Source organism: Podarcis erhardii (genome assembly GCF_964252035.2).
Source record: "Podarcis erhardii genome assembly, chromosome: 11".
In the NCBI taxonomy this organism is placed as follows: Eukaryota; Metazoa; Chordata; class Lepidosauria; order Squamata; family Lacertidae; genus Podarcis; species Podarcis erhardii.
This window is the reverse complement of record NC_138501.1, coordinates 47,656,074-47,669,013: the sequence shown is the minus strand read 5'-3', so window position 1 is coordinate 47,669,013 and position 12,940 is coordinate 47,656,074. Positions and strand designations below refer to the sequence as shown.

Genomic DNA, 12,940 nt, shown 5'->3' with positions numbered 1-12,940 from the left:
AGCTCACCCCGTCACGGGGATTCGAACCGCCGACCTTCTGATCGGCAAGTCCTAGGCTCTGTGGTTTAACCCACAGCAGCACCTGCGTCCTCTGAATAATTATTTATGCTTAATTCTTCAGACTTAAATGTTGTAATACTTACATACAATTTTTTTAAAGTTTCAAGCTATACAGATATTAAGGCTTTTTGGGGCTCTGTTCTGTATTGGTTTCATGTTTTGAACCCCAGCACTCTACTAGACTGAGGAACCACAGATCTAGAGCAGCATGAGAAGCTCATCTAACTTTTAAGATATATAGCAGAGATGTCTCCCGCCTCAGCTGAGCATCATTTGAGCAATTCAAGAGAAATGAGAGGGCAAGCAGAAAATAAAAATTGGCATTCAAGAGATAAAAGTGTAATTTTTACTGAAAGTTTTCTGAATTGAACTGCATTTGTAGATAGATCAATTCATTCATCCATTGGCAGTCAAGCCCCAACCAAAGATGTGTTGCAGCAATGGCATCGTTGCCCCTTTCTTGTGGTTGTCATTGTTGCTTAAGATTTTGTAAGAGAAAGGAAGTGAAAGTCAACAATAAATAGAGGAAAAACAGGAAGAGAGAGAGAGAGAGAAAGGGAAGCAACATATACAAAGCAAAATTTAAAGTGGGTCCTATGTTTCTGTTTGGGATTAAAGGCACTGGATCTCAAAAGGTTAAAGACTACCAAGTTTAGTTACCTTAATGGGCAAAACAGGCCAACTGAGACACAATTAACAATTCTTTCAATTTAGTGCTTCCTCACAAAATTACTATCGGCATTGCACAGCTGAGAAAATAAGTGGTGGGAAGTGGGTTTTTTTCTGAAATACAGTCATTAAGCAAAGACTTTAAAATGTAATTGCTTTCATAGGGTCCAAAGGCAACAAGAATCTTCCCCCACTTCCATTATGTTTACTTGGGGACATGTCAGTCATTTGCATCCACGAATATACATATGTTTTGAGAGAATTTTATAAACCATGAGTTCATAGAACTGGCACAAAGGGACATCATGTGCCATCATCATTAAAGTCTCAGCATTCCAAATGAGGAAATTATCTCAGTTTTATAGAGGGGTAAACCAAAGCAGGAAACAATCAGCTGGCAGAAGATCACAGTGAAGCAGAGATCACCACCAAGAAGGAACTCCAATTTCCTGGCTTCTGGTTCCCTGCTCCTAACCAACAAGACCACACACAAGCACCTTCTTTTTTAAAGATGTCATGCTGTCTATTAAACAAAGCAATTAAATGCCACTTTCTTCAACCAACATACTACTAAAAAGTTTGCTGTCTTCATTAGCATGAATGGGACCAGCTCTAAGGTTTTGTCTGACATACTAATGTGCAGTCAGGGTCTTGATAAAAGAACATTAATGTTCCTTAATGACTAGTAGTGCTTTACTTAATGCCCAAGATGTCTTTCACCTTTGGAATATTATACTGAACACTCAGAACTAGCATGTGGGGCAGAGAAAGTTACACTGAGTTTTATGGGGGGAACAGAGAGCTGAGAGCTTAACTGGTCCAGAAGCTTGAGGTATCCCAAACAGCTGCTCTTTGAGAATTCAATGCATAATTAGAAGATGTGCTACATACTATAGGAATCTTAGTTTCCAATATATTCTGCTTACGGTACATACTTGTAAACGTTTTTCCCTATTCAAAAATACCATGCGGCCCGTAGCCCAGGGATGGGGAACTTGTAGCCCACCAGATGTTTCCTGGACTTGAACTTTCATCATCCATGATGACGGTCGATGATGGCTGGGGTTGATGTGAGTGGAGTTCAACAAGACTAGGAAGACCACAGGTTCCCTATCCTGATCTAGCCCCAGACTTCTCACCTCTGTTGAGACCAGCTGCATAAGTCATCCCCCAACTTTCACCAAGTAGCAGTCATTCCATCAGGCTACATGAACTTTCTGCATTTCAGCTGGTAAATTATAAGAACTGTAAAAATCAGTATCTGAGTTGTTTTCCTGCCCTCTTCCCTTCTCATCCCTTTCCCCTTATGTGTCAATTATTTTTGACTATAAGTCTGAGGGCCGGGACTATCTTAGCTTAGATTTTTTAGCTTCAGAGCAGGTTAAAAATACTTTAAAATAATATTAAATATTGATGACACCGCACTTCATCAAGCAAAGGAAGTTAGAAGAGAGAACTCATATGGCATCCTGCATCATTCTCTAATACTGTTTATTTTTTCTCCCCTTAATGTGTAAGGAATGTTGGGCTCTACTAGAAACATGCAGTTTGGGGGAGAAGACAATTCTGAGAAAGGTGGCTCTTAGAACCTTTCCCCCTAAAAAAGTGTTCTATATGGCAGAGCTGCTAGTGGCAGAATTCAGCTTTGTGCATATCTGGTCCCACAAAGCTAATCTGGCTGCTACTTGGGCAACAGTTCCAGAGATTTTGAATTTCACACAGCTGGGGAGAGACCAGGAAGTTGTACGTGGATTGTGAGAACCTGGCTTCTGTTGCCATTTTTTCTCGTAACTTCTATATAATGCCTTGAGCTACATTACATAGTCGTAGAGCTTTTGTAGTATTACAGATTATGCCACCAGAAGCGTTTACAGTGTTTTCCCCTGCTCTTAAGCCAAAAATGGGCTTCCAGAGTGGCCCTGTCTTATTAAGCCTGTATTAAGACAAGGCTTTACCCACAGGCATAGAATCTTAAAGGTAAGACAAGAAAAATGATCTCAGATCTGCTTATGTCTCTCACACACATACACGTGTCATCTTAACACTTGTGTGCACAGAACTATTAATTTAAGGATCCTTCCTGGACATGACTGCCCACCACAAATGTTATTGCAAGGAACAGGATTACCTTGGAAAGAACAAGTATTGCTTAGAGACAAGGAATGGAAAGAGGAAGCAAAGGGGGTGAAAGGCATAGCTATGAAAAGAAAAACCCTTATTTCCATAGTGGTCAACATGGTTGAAGAAAACTTGGAAAAGAATGACATGCAGCAGCTTGGCCAGCATCAAACCCATAAGACTAAACAAGTCAGGGACCAAGGTGTTCACAATTATAGGAAAGGGACATACTAACAAACTTGGGCTCTGACATAGAGGGGAACCTCATTAAGGACAGGGCTGGGTAGAAGGAATTTGACAAAAGAGAGTGAGAGAATTGACATTAGCCATAACAATTGTTTTCCCATCACTAATTTGTCACAGAATAATGAAAGGAGCCTCAGTCAATCAGATCATGCTTTAAGAGGTCTTACTATGCCTGCTGCAGAAATTGGGCTTGTATTTCTCAGGAACAAATTTTCCAGGGGACAAATTAGGTGTACCCATACATGATTCATTATACATATCGATTATTCCCCTCTTCAGCAGCCACCCTGGGGAGGATCTTTGGTGGTAACAACTGTGGCTTACCCCAATAAAACAATACTGGGCTTCAGCTTAACTTATTCTTGGTTTGTACTATCACCATGCCTTTTGTTCAGAGCAAAGACATACTAAGCACATACTCATAGGGCAAGACGTTGAGCATGTGCAGAGTTCCAGATCAACTGCGGCTCTTTGTAGCAAAAAAGGGACTGGGAGAAAGGATGAAAAAAGCACACAGTACTTGACATTGTTTCTTAGTTGCAAAAGTTCTTGTAATGACCAGGTGGAATGGAAAAAGCTCAAGGAAAGGAAAAGGTTGATGGAGCTGATCTCCCAGCTAACAAGATGGAGAGGCCCATGCAGCCCCATCTTCCTGTCTGCTATATTATGATGTAATGTTTATAACTTTGTCTAAGTTAGAAGTAGGTATTTCATGCAGCTAGGTTTCTACCATATAATTAAAGTTTTCACAAGGCTCTGCAGCTATTTCAGTCCAAGTTGTCACTCTCTTCCACCCCGTTCCTGTAAACTTTACTACTCTATATTCTAGAAAAACACAGATGGCTATCTTCTGTAAAGTCTATAGATCCATCTTATCTTCCCAACATCTACTGTGTTGTGACAGATTTTATGACAGATTTTAACAGAAGTCTTCGGCATATGCGAGACGCCATTTGTTCCCTTAAAGTTGTTAAACATTTACCATAAGAGCCTGGTGTTTTTTCCTCGTAGGTGAAATGAACTTGCAACTCCTCTTCTGACATTTGACAGATCAACACTTTGAGCAAGCAGCAAATAATGAACAGGGCATTGTGAGTCTGCCAGATAAAGAGGTGGCTAGAAGAGAAACAGAAGATTCAATGGTACATACCTCAAACACATCAATAATTTTGGTTATAAGAATTACTTTGCAGCAAGCCAAGGACTGCTCCTGTAAGCCACCTTGTATGAATTAAAACTAAGGTATTGTGTGAGCCAAAAATATGCAATAAAAGGGTGATAGATATATTTGAACAGACATGAAGAATAACAGTATTAATACTAAGAATCACTATTGTATATAACATGAGTTCGGTTCGGTCTCAGGTCTTTCCTGTCCTATTTAGTTTCTAGATATGTCTGTACCTTGAACTTCTTCCTTTCTGCTCAAAATAAAAATCTCTACACCAGTTGCATAATGAAATGTTAGAATGAAGCACTTTTCAGCAATGCAAGAAATTCCATTTTGTTGGAGAAAACGGGGGAAATGGAATTTCACATTTTCTATCCTATCCTAATGTAGTGTATTCAAGAGATAATGCCCAGGATTTAAGACAAATTGAGGTTTAACTGCAAAGCTTCATCAAGCTGGTTTGTAAATACTCCTAAAAATAATCACTTAAGCTGAAAAACAAATGTTTATTTTGCAAACCAGACAGCTGGTGGCACAACATTAGAAGCGATTGCTACATTGTAGATGGAAAAAACACGCACATAAAATAATTGCTAAATCATTATCTTAAACACTAAGCTCCAAGGAATTTTGAGTCACAGACTATAAATGTAAGAAAGAAGCATTGGGAAGCCATTTTTATTGTCTCCCCTTCCCCACCCTCAGCGAAAATTGGGACAGCACTACTCTGTGTAAGGGGTACACAGAGTGTAAGGATTAATACAACCTTATGCAAGCAAATATTTCTTGTGCAACAAGCAACAAAGTCTGTTAAGAAACCGCTGCTTTCCAACATTATTATACCTCATCCCCACAATTATAAGACATGAAAGCAGTTTAACTGGAAATAAGTTATCAGATTAAAGACATCTAGTGCACAGGATACCTTGCTGACTATATCTGCAACCCCAAAATATATCCCTGAGTGTAACCTCAGCTTCTATTGATGTTACAGACACATAGTACTCATAGGAAGAAGTTTCCATAAAGTTGAGGTGGATATCGTTCAAGCAACCTACATTCTACAATCTACCATTATGTCGGCAACCATGTTGTGTTGCTCAACTTCATCGGCCTTGCCAGCAGACTGAGCCAGACAGCAGCCAATAAAAACAGAAGGCAACGCCATGGGCTAGTTACACAATGCAAAACGACTGTCTGACCTTTTCAGCTACTGATGTCAGGATGCATTGCAAACTAGTTAGCGTGACCTGCTGAAGGGAGACCAAAAAACAGAGGGCAAAACCTAATTGGTTTGGTATGCACATCACATTCAAATGCAGCGTTTTCATGCAAGCTGCTGAAATCGCAGGTGCTTCACTGCTGCACCACTCCTGCTGCTTCTACATTGCCAGGAACTAAGACATGGTCTGGCTCAGCATTACGTCCAAAACTGGGCTCATTGCTTGTTTCTCTCCAAGCAGACCACGACTTCGTTCTTGCTTACCACTCATGGTTTGTCTGGCAAGAAACAAACCACAAGTCTGGGTTCAGACACAACACTAAACTAGAATGTGGCTGGTTTCCCAGCAGGAGTAGGGGAAGAGCAAAGAGCCCACAATTTCAGCAGTGTACCTGTTCACATTAAACCAGAGTTTAGTTTAACTATGGTTTAAAGTGACATGCAAGTGAGGAAATGGTCATAAATCAAGATACAGTACTCTCGTGAAATTTCATAATAAACCCACTATAAACATGAGATAGGGATCCCTAAGGTAATGGGAAATCTGAACAGCTCCCAGACTATTTCCAGCACAGACTGAAATGTAGATTGCGTATTCCTTGATTACCCTACCAAGGTATGCTCTATCTGGGCGGAAAAATAGTCTGTGTGCTATTCAGATCTGGTATAGATGTGTGATACCTATATAAAAAAATCTACTTTTAGCTAACTATTCACAGTGGGGGAAGTCCCTTATTTGTCAGAAGACTTTTTTCTTTCTGAAAAATCTATCTAATAGGAAGATTCAATGATTCTGCACACTCACGGATAAAAAGGGAATAACTTTCTACCAATCTATCTTCCTTCATTTTACAATTGTGTAGGTCTGAATGGGACTTGATTTATTTAGCCAGGGCTGCTGACTACAAGGTCTCAGAACCCGCAACGTACAATATTTATTGACACGAGAGTTTCAGTTTATTAGAAATACTCAAAACCGGACTTGCAGTTAGGATGGGTAGTATGCCAGTCACATTGCTGATTTCTGAGTACAATAAAATTTACCAGCTGGCTCCCTAGTGCGTACTCAGGCTGGTGAAGCAAAGGTGAACAAAACCCACAAACATGCTGCACTTACTTTTGACATTCTGCTGAAATTTTTAACTCTTTGGTTCTAGAAAGGAAGACTTTAATCAGCGCTGTTAGATTTCCTGTTCGAGGATTATTCTCCACTAGGAGGAAGAATTGTACAGGTTACACTTCAGGTTCAAACATTACAGCTGTGATCCTATGTATACTTACTTGACCTAGGAATGAGCCAAACTGAGCCCAGTGGCACCTACTTCCTAACAAATGTGCTCAGAATCAAACTGCATATGGGCAAAATCCAGTATCTGAAGGGTAAGCAAGCAAGGGAGCCATGCCATGAGTTGGAGATCAGGGCCAATACAGGCTTTGAGGAAAACCTTTTTGGAGAGCCCATGTAACATGATCATAGCAGAACTTCCAGGAGTAGCCTCCCACATATGCCTCCCACAAGTATTCATAAAATTCTATAAAATTCAAATTGTTAAGTGTTCTTCATTGGCTTCATGGAAGTAGATATTAGGGGGCATAAATGGTGCCTTTGAAAAGAGATGCTTCACGATTTGTACTAAGTGGAAGCAGAGCACCACACCACTTTATGCAAACGCATGGAGGCCGTTCGTCTAAATCTAGCCCAAATTTAGAAGTTTCCACAGAATCTATATGTGAGACAGCACAGAGGCCACAAAGTCGAACCAGCATTTCTTATTTAATTGTTGTCCCTACCCCAGCTGTAACATTTATCATCTTTATCATCATCAATATGTTAAATTTATGAACTGCAGGTAAAATCTGAACAGGTTACAACCACTTTAAAATATTGTAAACTCTCAAACTGTGAGATCATGCTGTTGTGCATTTTTCTACAACTTCAAGTGGTGACCCATGATGTGAATAGAGAAGGGGTAAGGAAGCATCATAGCATAAGTAGTTCCTATATGTTCTAAAGAGGGAGGGGAGAATTTAAAACAGATTTGCCATTTGGGGTGTCTCCCATAATATCCAGTTCTGCCATGTCCAGCTAGTAGCCATGACGGTTAAACAGAATCTATATTATAAGCCAGTCTAACAGCTCTTTGAAGTCATGTGGCAGGACAGAAATTTCAAAATTCATAATTAAGATTTCCAGTATGCCTACTCTGATCAAGACACTTCTTAAATTCAAAAGATGTTCTAGATAGGATCAAACATCAGAATTTCAAAAAAGGCAGCTAACACTGATTGCAAATTTTATGTATTCCGCCTCTGCTTTATCTCCCACACATATTCTCCTTTGAAAACAGTGCTTTAAAATCCTTTTCTTTTTTTAAAAAGGGGATGAAAAACAACCTGTTCTGCTACATCTTAATAAAGCTGTACCCAAGCCACTTCCTGTGACAGAACACAAAATAAAGCAAAAACCTGTGAAAACTTTATGTTCAAACAGCACATGCGGGCACAATATGTCTTCATATACCCTTGGGAGTGAAGCGAGGTTTTAAAAAACCCATGTACAGAGCACAGATGGGAGATATTAAATGCACCACAGATATAAAGGTTTATATAGAGCAGTGCGATTTACTAGGAACATTGACAGTACGAAGAACATGGAAATAAATGCCATAATCAAAATAGCCTCTTACCTAAAGACTTGCAGACCGAGACAGCAGCTTCTTCCAAAAGCTTTAACTCGGCACTGAAGAAAAAAGAAAAATTACTTAGAGCCAACAGTCAATGAGCTTGCCAATTCTGGTAATTAATAGGACATAATCATAAATTTTAAAAAAGGAAAGCAACTAACATCTGTTACTATGAAACATATTGTTCTTATGCGTTGCATTCTTAGACCTCCGATCAAAAACACAAGAGTAAGTGAAAATAAAAATATAAACACAATAAAAAAACATGAATTATAGTACTGTATAGCACAATGCAAACTAAAAACCACCCAATGTCTCTTTGACGCCAACTAAAGACTCACATGTTTTGAACTGCTTTTTTCTAGCTTTTTATTTTTTTATTATTATTCTGCTGGTGGTTTTTGTTGTAGCTGTTAGGGCTGGATGTTGTTGCATTAGCATGGTTACTGCTTTTATTGATGATTTTGTTGTACTGTGTTGTATTTCATTGTTGTCTGCTTTGAGAGTATTTACTCTTGGCCAAATAAATAAAAACTTGGAAGTGCTACATAATTTACTCAATCACAATAACCCCATAGCATACACTGGAATCCCAGGCCTGCAGAAAGTAGCTAACAATGGGTAGCTTGTTACTTTGGTGAAATGGCTAGCTAGCATGCCAGCAAGGCAAGTGAGCAAGAATATGTGCATTCTATTGACTTCATGACATCATGCAAACACTACTTTACCTTCTTGGGCTACCTCATTGCATCTGAATAACATTAAATGACAGGCCACTAGCTCCTGAGCTGTTGACTCTTAGGGAACATTTGCCATCTTTTCTGTGTATATAAAGGACCCAGATTTTGCTCCTGTTAGATACTGGCCGCACCTGTTGGAGCTCAATGTTACATCACCTGAACTAAGAACAGAACCTTCTCCATGGGCCCATACATTGTAGGGGACATAAGTGTTAGGATATTTCCGTTCCACCTTAAAAGGGAGCAGGATGTTTGTCACAGCCTGCATATTTCCTGTTCACAAGGATGTTTCTGTTGTGTCTATGCTTTCGTTCTCTCTCTGTGCCTGAGACATTGAAGCAGGCAGTCATGTTTTCTCTTTGTTCTGACCAACGCTGAATAAAGTTGTAAATAATGCTCTCCTGCGTGCATCTTTCGCTGTGCGAATTCTGCTGATAGAGTGTGCATCAGCTCTGGAATGTGGCAAGCTGTTTCTGGAGCTCATGTCGCTAATTGATTGATACTGCGTTTCTACGGGAGGTCGATGGACGTCCGGAGACAGCGTGGGGGCATGATGGCTTTTGTCTCCCTGGCAGTACCCCAACAATAAGTACCGTAATCCAAATTCACCTTATGCTTCCAGAACGGCAGAGCATGTTAACAGTTTCACTGACAACATTTGATAGCTATAAACCACCATTTACCCAGAATGTTTAAATTGTGAAGAATTTCGCCTTTATAGTGAAGGTGCTATTCTAATTTTAAAGGTATGTCTGCATGAAAGCTTCCCATCTCACCCCTTTTTACTAGTGGAAATGTAAGAGGCTATCCCTCTAAAAATATAGGTGGGGCATCTATGCCCCTTCAGATGTTGCCCGTCATATCTGTGAATTGGTTGTGCTGCCTTGGCTGATGGAAACTGAACTCCAACATCATCTGGAGGGCCACAGGTTCGACATCCCTACTGCAGGTGCACAAACAATGTGTAGTGGGGAAATCGCACATCAACATCACTTAGAACTGCCTCCACTGATGCGTCTCCAGTGCTGAATCATGTCCTCAGTATATATAAGCAGAATACTAGTAAGGATAGTAAGTGAGCACAATTGTGACCATAGGGTTGTCTCCAAATATGTCCAATGGGCAAATCTATGAACACACAAGTGTTTCAATATCACTCAGTGAGTCTGTGACTAAAGTCGAGCTTGATCCCGGGTCATCTTGCAACTATATGTGTCTGAATAAAAAATGGTGGTTGCATTATTACTGTCTCTTTCCCTCTTCCCTCACAGATTTCTGCATTCCAGCATAATCCAACAGTGACCCTGATCAAGGGATTGAACTGATCACACCTATAATCAAGTTTATTTAGATGTTGCTTTTCCAAATAATGCCCACAAATAAAGCAGCTCATAAGAACACTAAACAATTACTTTAAAAATGTACAACGAAAGCATAACACGTAAATATATCCCAGGTCTATGCCCAGGTTTCATCAGGAGGCTTTGATGTAAACTTTTAAAACAGATGCCCCTACTTCCCTGTAGGACCAAGGAGCATCTGGAAGTCATTTAAATACATAAATGCCACCGTATGGGTGACTAGAAGCATGGCTCATTCTACTAAAGCTTGCCTCTGTGTACCTATCACTTCTAGAGACATGCAAGCCTGCAAAAGTACAGTCCCTCAAGATCTAGGGCCTGTATATAAATTAAGAACAGCACAAGGCCTGTCCACAGGCTTAAAATCAAAGGCCTGCAGAAATGCTCATAAGAGGAAATATGCTGGTGGAGAATGGCCACCTTAGATTTTGGGTTTTTTAAAAAAATGGAAATGAGTTCTGCCCTAAAAAGTAAGAATTCAAGGACTTCTGCACACATTGCAAAAGTATATGATGCAGCTTTTAAAGATGTATGCACACATGGTAGAAACCCCAAACCAATGGAATGGATACATATGTTTACATTCACCACCTTAAAAAAAATATTATACTACACTTTTTATACTTATTTAACAATATACAAAAGCACAAAAAAATTCAGGCATTGACTGATTTACTCACATCCAACTGATGTGTGACTGTACACATGTGCATTGCGGTGACCTGAAAGTGGCCGGAAAGGGGGAGTAATGGAGGCACGGTGTAATGGGGCATGGCGGGCTTATGCGTGCTCCACCGTCATGCAAGCCCTAAGGAAATCAGGGGTTGCTTATATTTGCAAGATAATTTTAATATTTTAATTAATTTTAATCTATTGCATTATATAAAAATATAATTTATGTTCTATTTTCTTATGATATTGTTACTCTAGGAGTGAGAAAGCTCCAAAACAATTACAAATTAACTATTTGTTTTTTATAACTGCAGTGGTACCTCGGGTTACATATGCTTCAGGTTACATACGCTTCAGGTTACAGACTCCGCTAACCCAGAAATAGTACCTTTGCTTCAGGATGAGAACAGAAATCGTGCTCCGGTGGCGCAGCAGCAGGAGGAGGCCCCATTAGCTAAAGTGGTGCTTCAGGTTAAGAACATTTTCAGGTTAAGAACAGACCTCCGGAACGAATTAAGTACTTAACCCGAGGTACCACTGTAATAAAGGTTGACCAAAATGTTTCAAATACAAATAACTGTGAACATTTGGCAAGTCTGGACACCACAACATCACATCGTGTTTTGTTAAACCAGCTTTTTCCGTGAGAATTTTCTGTGCGCACCTTTCGGTGGCAATTAATATTTTTGCTACTGTTATTAAGTTTCCAGCTAGTTGTACTTCAAATAACCTAATAGAATATTATGCTCAATGCCCGGTCTATACATTATTTACTTCCCACAACTTATCGTTTCCAGACTGCAGGCAAGACATAAGGATGGCAGGTAGTAGAGCGCTACTCACTATATTGAGAGGGGTGTTTAATTTATTTTTAAATTACAATCAAAGTCTTGTGCCTCCAAAAGCCGAATTTGCATACATTTGATCACTTTGCATTATTTATATTGCTTTTGCCAGTCTTAGTAAAAAGCAAACAGTCATGCAGGGTATTGAAGCTCTGCTCATGAACACCAGAGATGCTGCTCAGCCCTCACCTGGCTTCTCAGGTTCTACCAGGCATTTCCCTGCACACTTTTAATCTCGCCTTCAAACCTAGAAATTTGCTTTTGAAAATGAAAGCCAAGAATCTCAGCATGCTGAATCCCATGCTGAAATGCCAAATTTAAAGTAACTGCATCGAGCCATTCAGCATTACACAATGCTTAGGGAATGGGTCAGCAAACTTTTTCAGCAGGGGGCCGGTCCACCGTCCCTCAGACCTTGTAGAGGGCCGGACTATATTTTGAAGGGGAAAAAATATGAACAAATTCCTATGCCCCACAAATAACCCAGAGATGCATTTTAAAGAAAAGGACACATTCTGCTCATGTAAAAAACACGCTGATTCCTGGACCGTCTGCAGGCCGGATTTACATAGCTGTCAAGTGTCCCTTATTTGAAGGGACAGTCCCTTATTCCAGGGCCATGTCCCGCTGCTATCCCTTATTGATAGATGTCCCTTAAATGTCCCTTAAATGATGTCCCTTAAATTTCAAAGGAAGCAGCTGCTCTCCCTCCCTCCCTGCCGGCCAGGGAGGAGGGAGGCTCCAACTGTGTTGCTTGGCTGTGTTGCTCACCCAATAAGAAGTCTAAGAGCGACTGGGGGGTTGGAGCTTGCATGCCTTGTGTGTGGCTAGTTAATGCAAGCTGAGGGGTTTTTTGAATGCTGGACGCCATTTTGTTGCACGTGCTGCTGCAAACTTTGCAGTGCAAAGCCAGGCCGGGGAGCCATCTTAAGTTGAGGCTGCATAGGCCTTGTGGTGCATGTGATTCAGATTCTATTCAGTTGAACCTCTGGTTACAAAGTTGGTTGGACAGTGTTCTCGAAGCTACCAGCATGAGTTTGACCAGACTGCAGGAGGACAGGAAGACTGGAGTGCCTGGAACAGGTGAGGCTGCAGGTCCCTTATTTTGGCTGCTGGTCCCTTATTTTCAAGGCTGCTGGTCCCTTATTTTCA

General features: G+C 40.4%; 1 protein-coding gene across 3 annotated transcripts in view; it reads right to left on the bottom strand.

Moving 5' to 3' along the window:
- DYM (dymeclin) overlaps positions 1–12,940 on the bottom strand; it is a 166,811-nt gene that overhangs the window by 127,130 nt on the left and 26,741 nt on the right. For all 3 annotated transcript variants that reach the window (XM_081881455.1, XM_081881457.1, XM_081881456.1), the window contains exons 4-6: positions 8,174–8,226; positions 6,604–6,697; positions 4,076–4,209 (exon numbers count right to left, since the gene is read on the bottom strand). In XM_081881455.1, the coding sequence (XP_081737581.1) occupies positions 4,076–4,209; positions 6,604–6,697; positions 8,174–8,226 (281 nt within the window). The remainder of the gene's footprint in view (positions 1–4,075; positions 4,210–6,603; positions 6,698–8,173; positions 8,227–12,940) is intronic.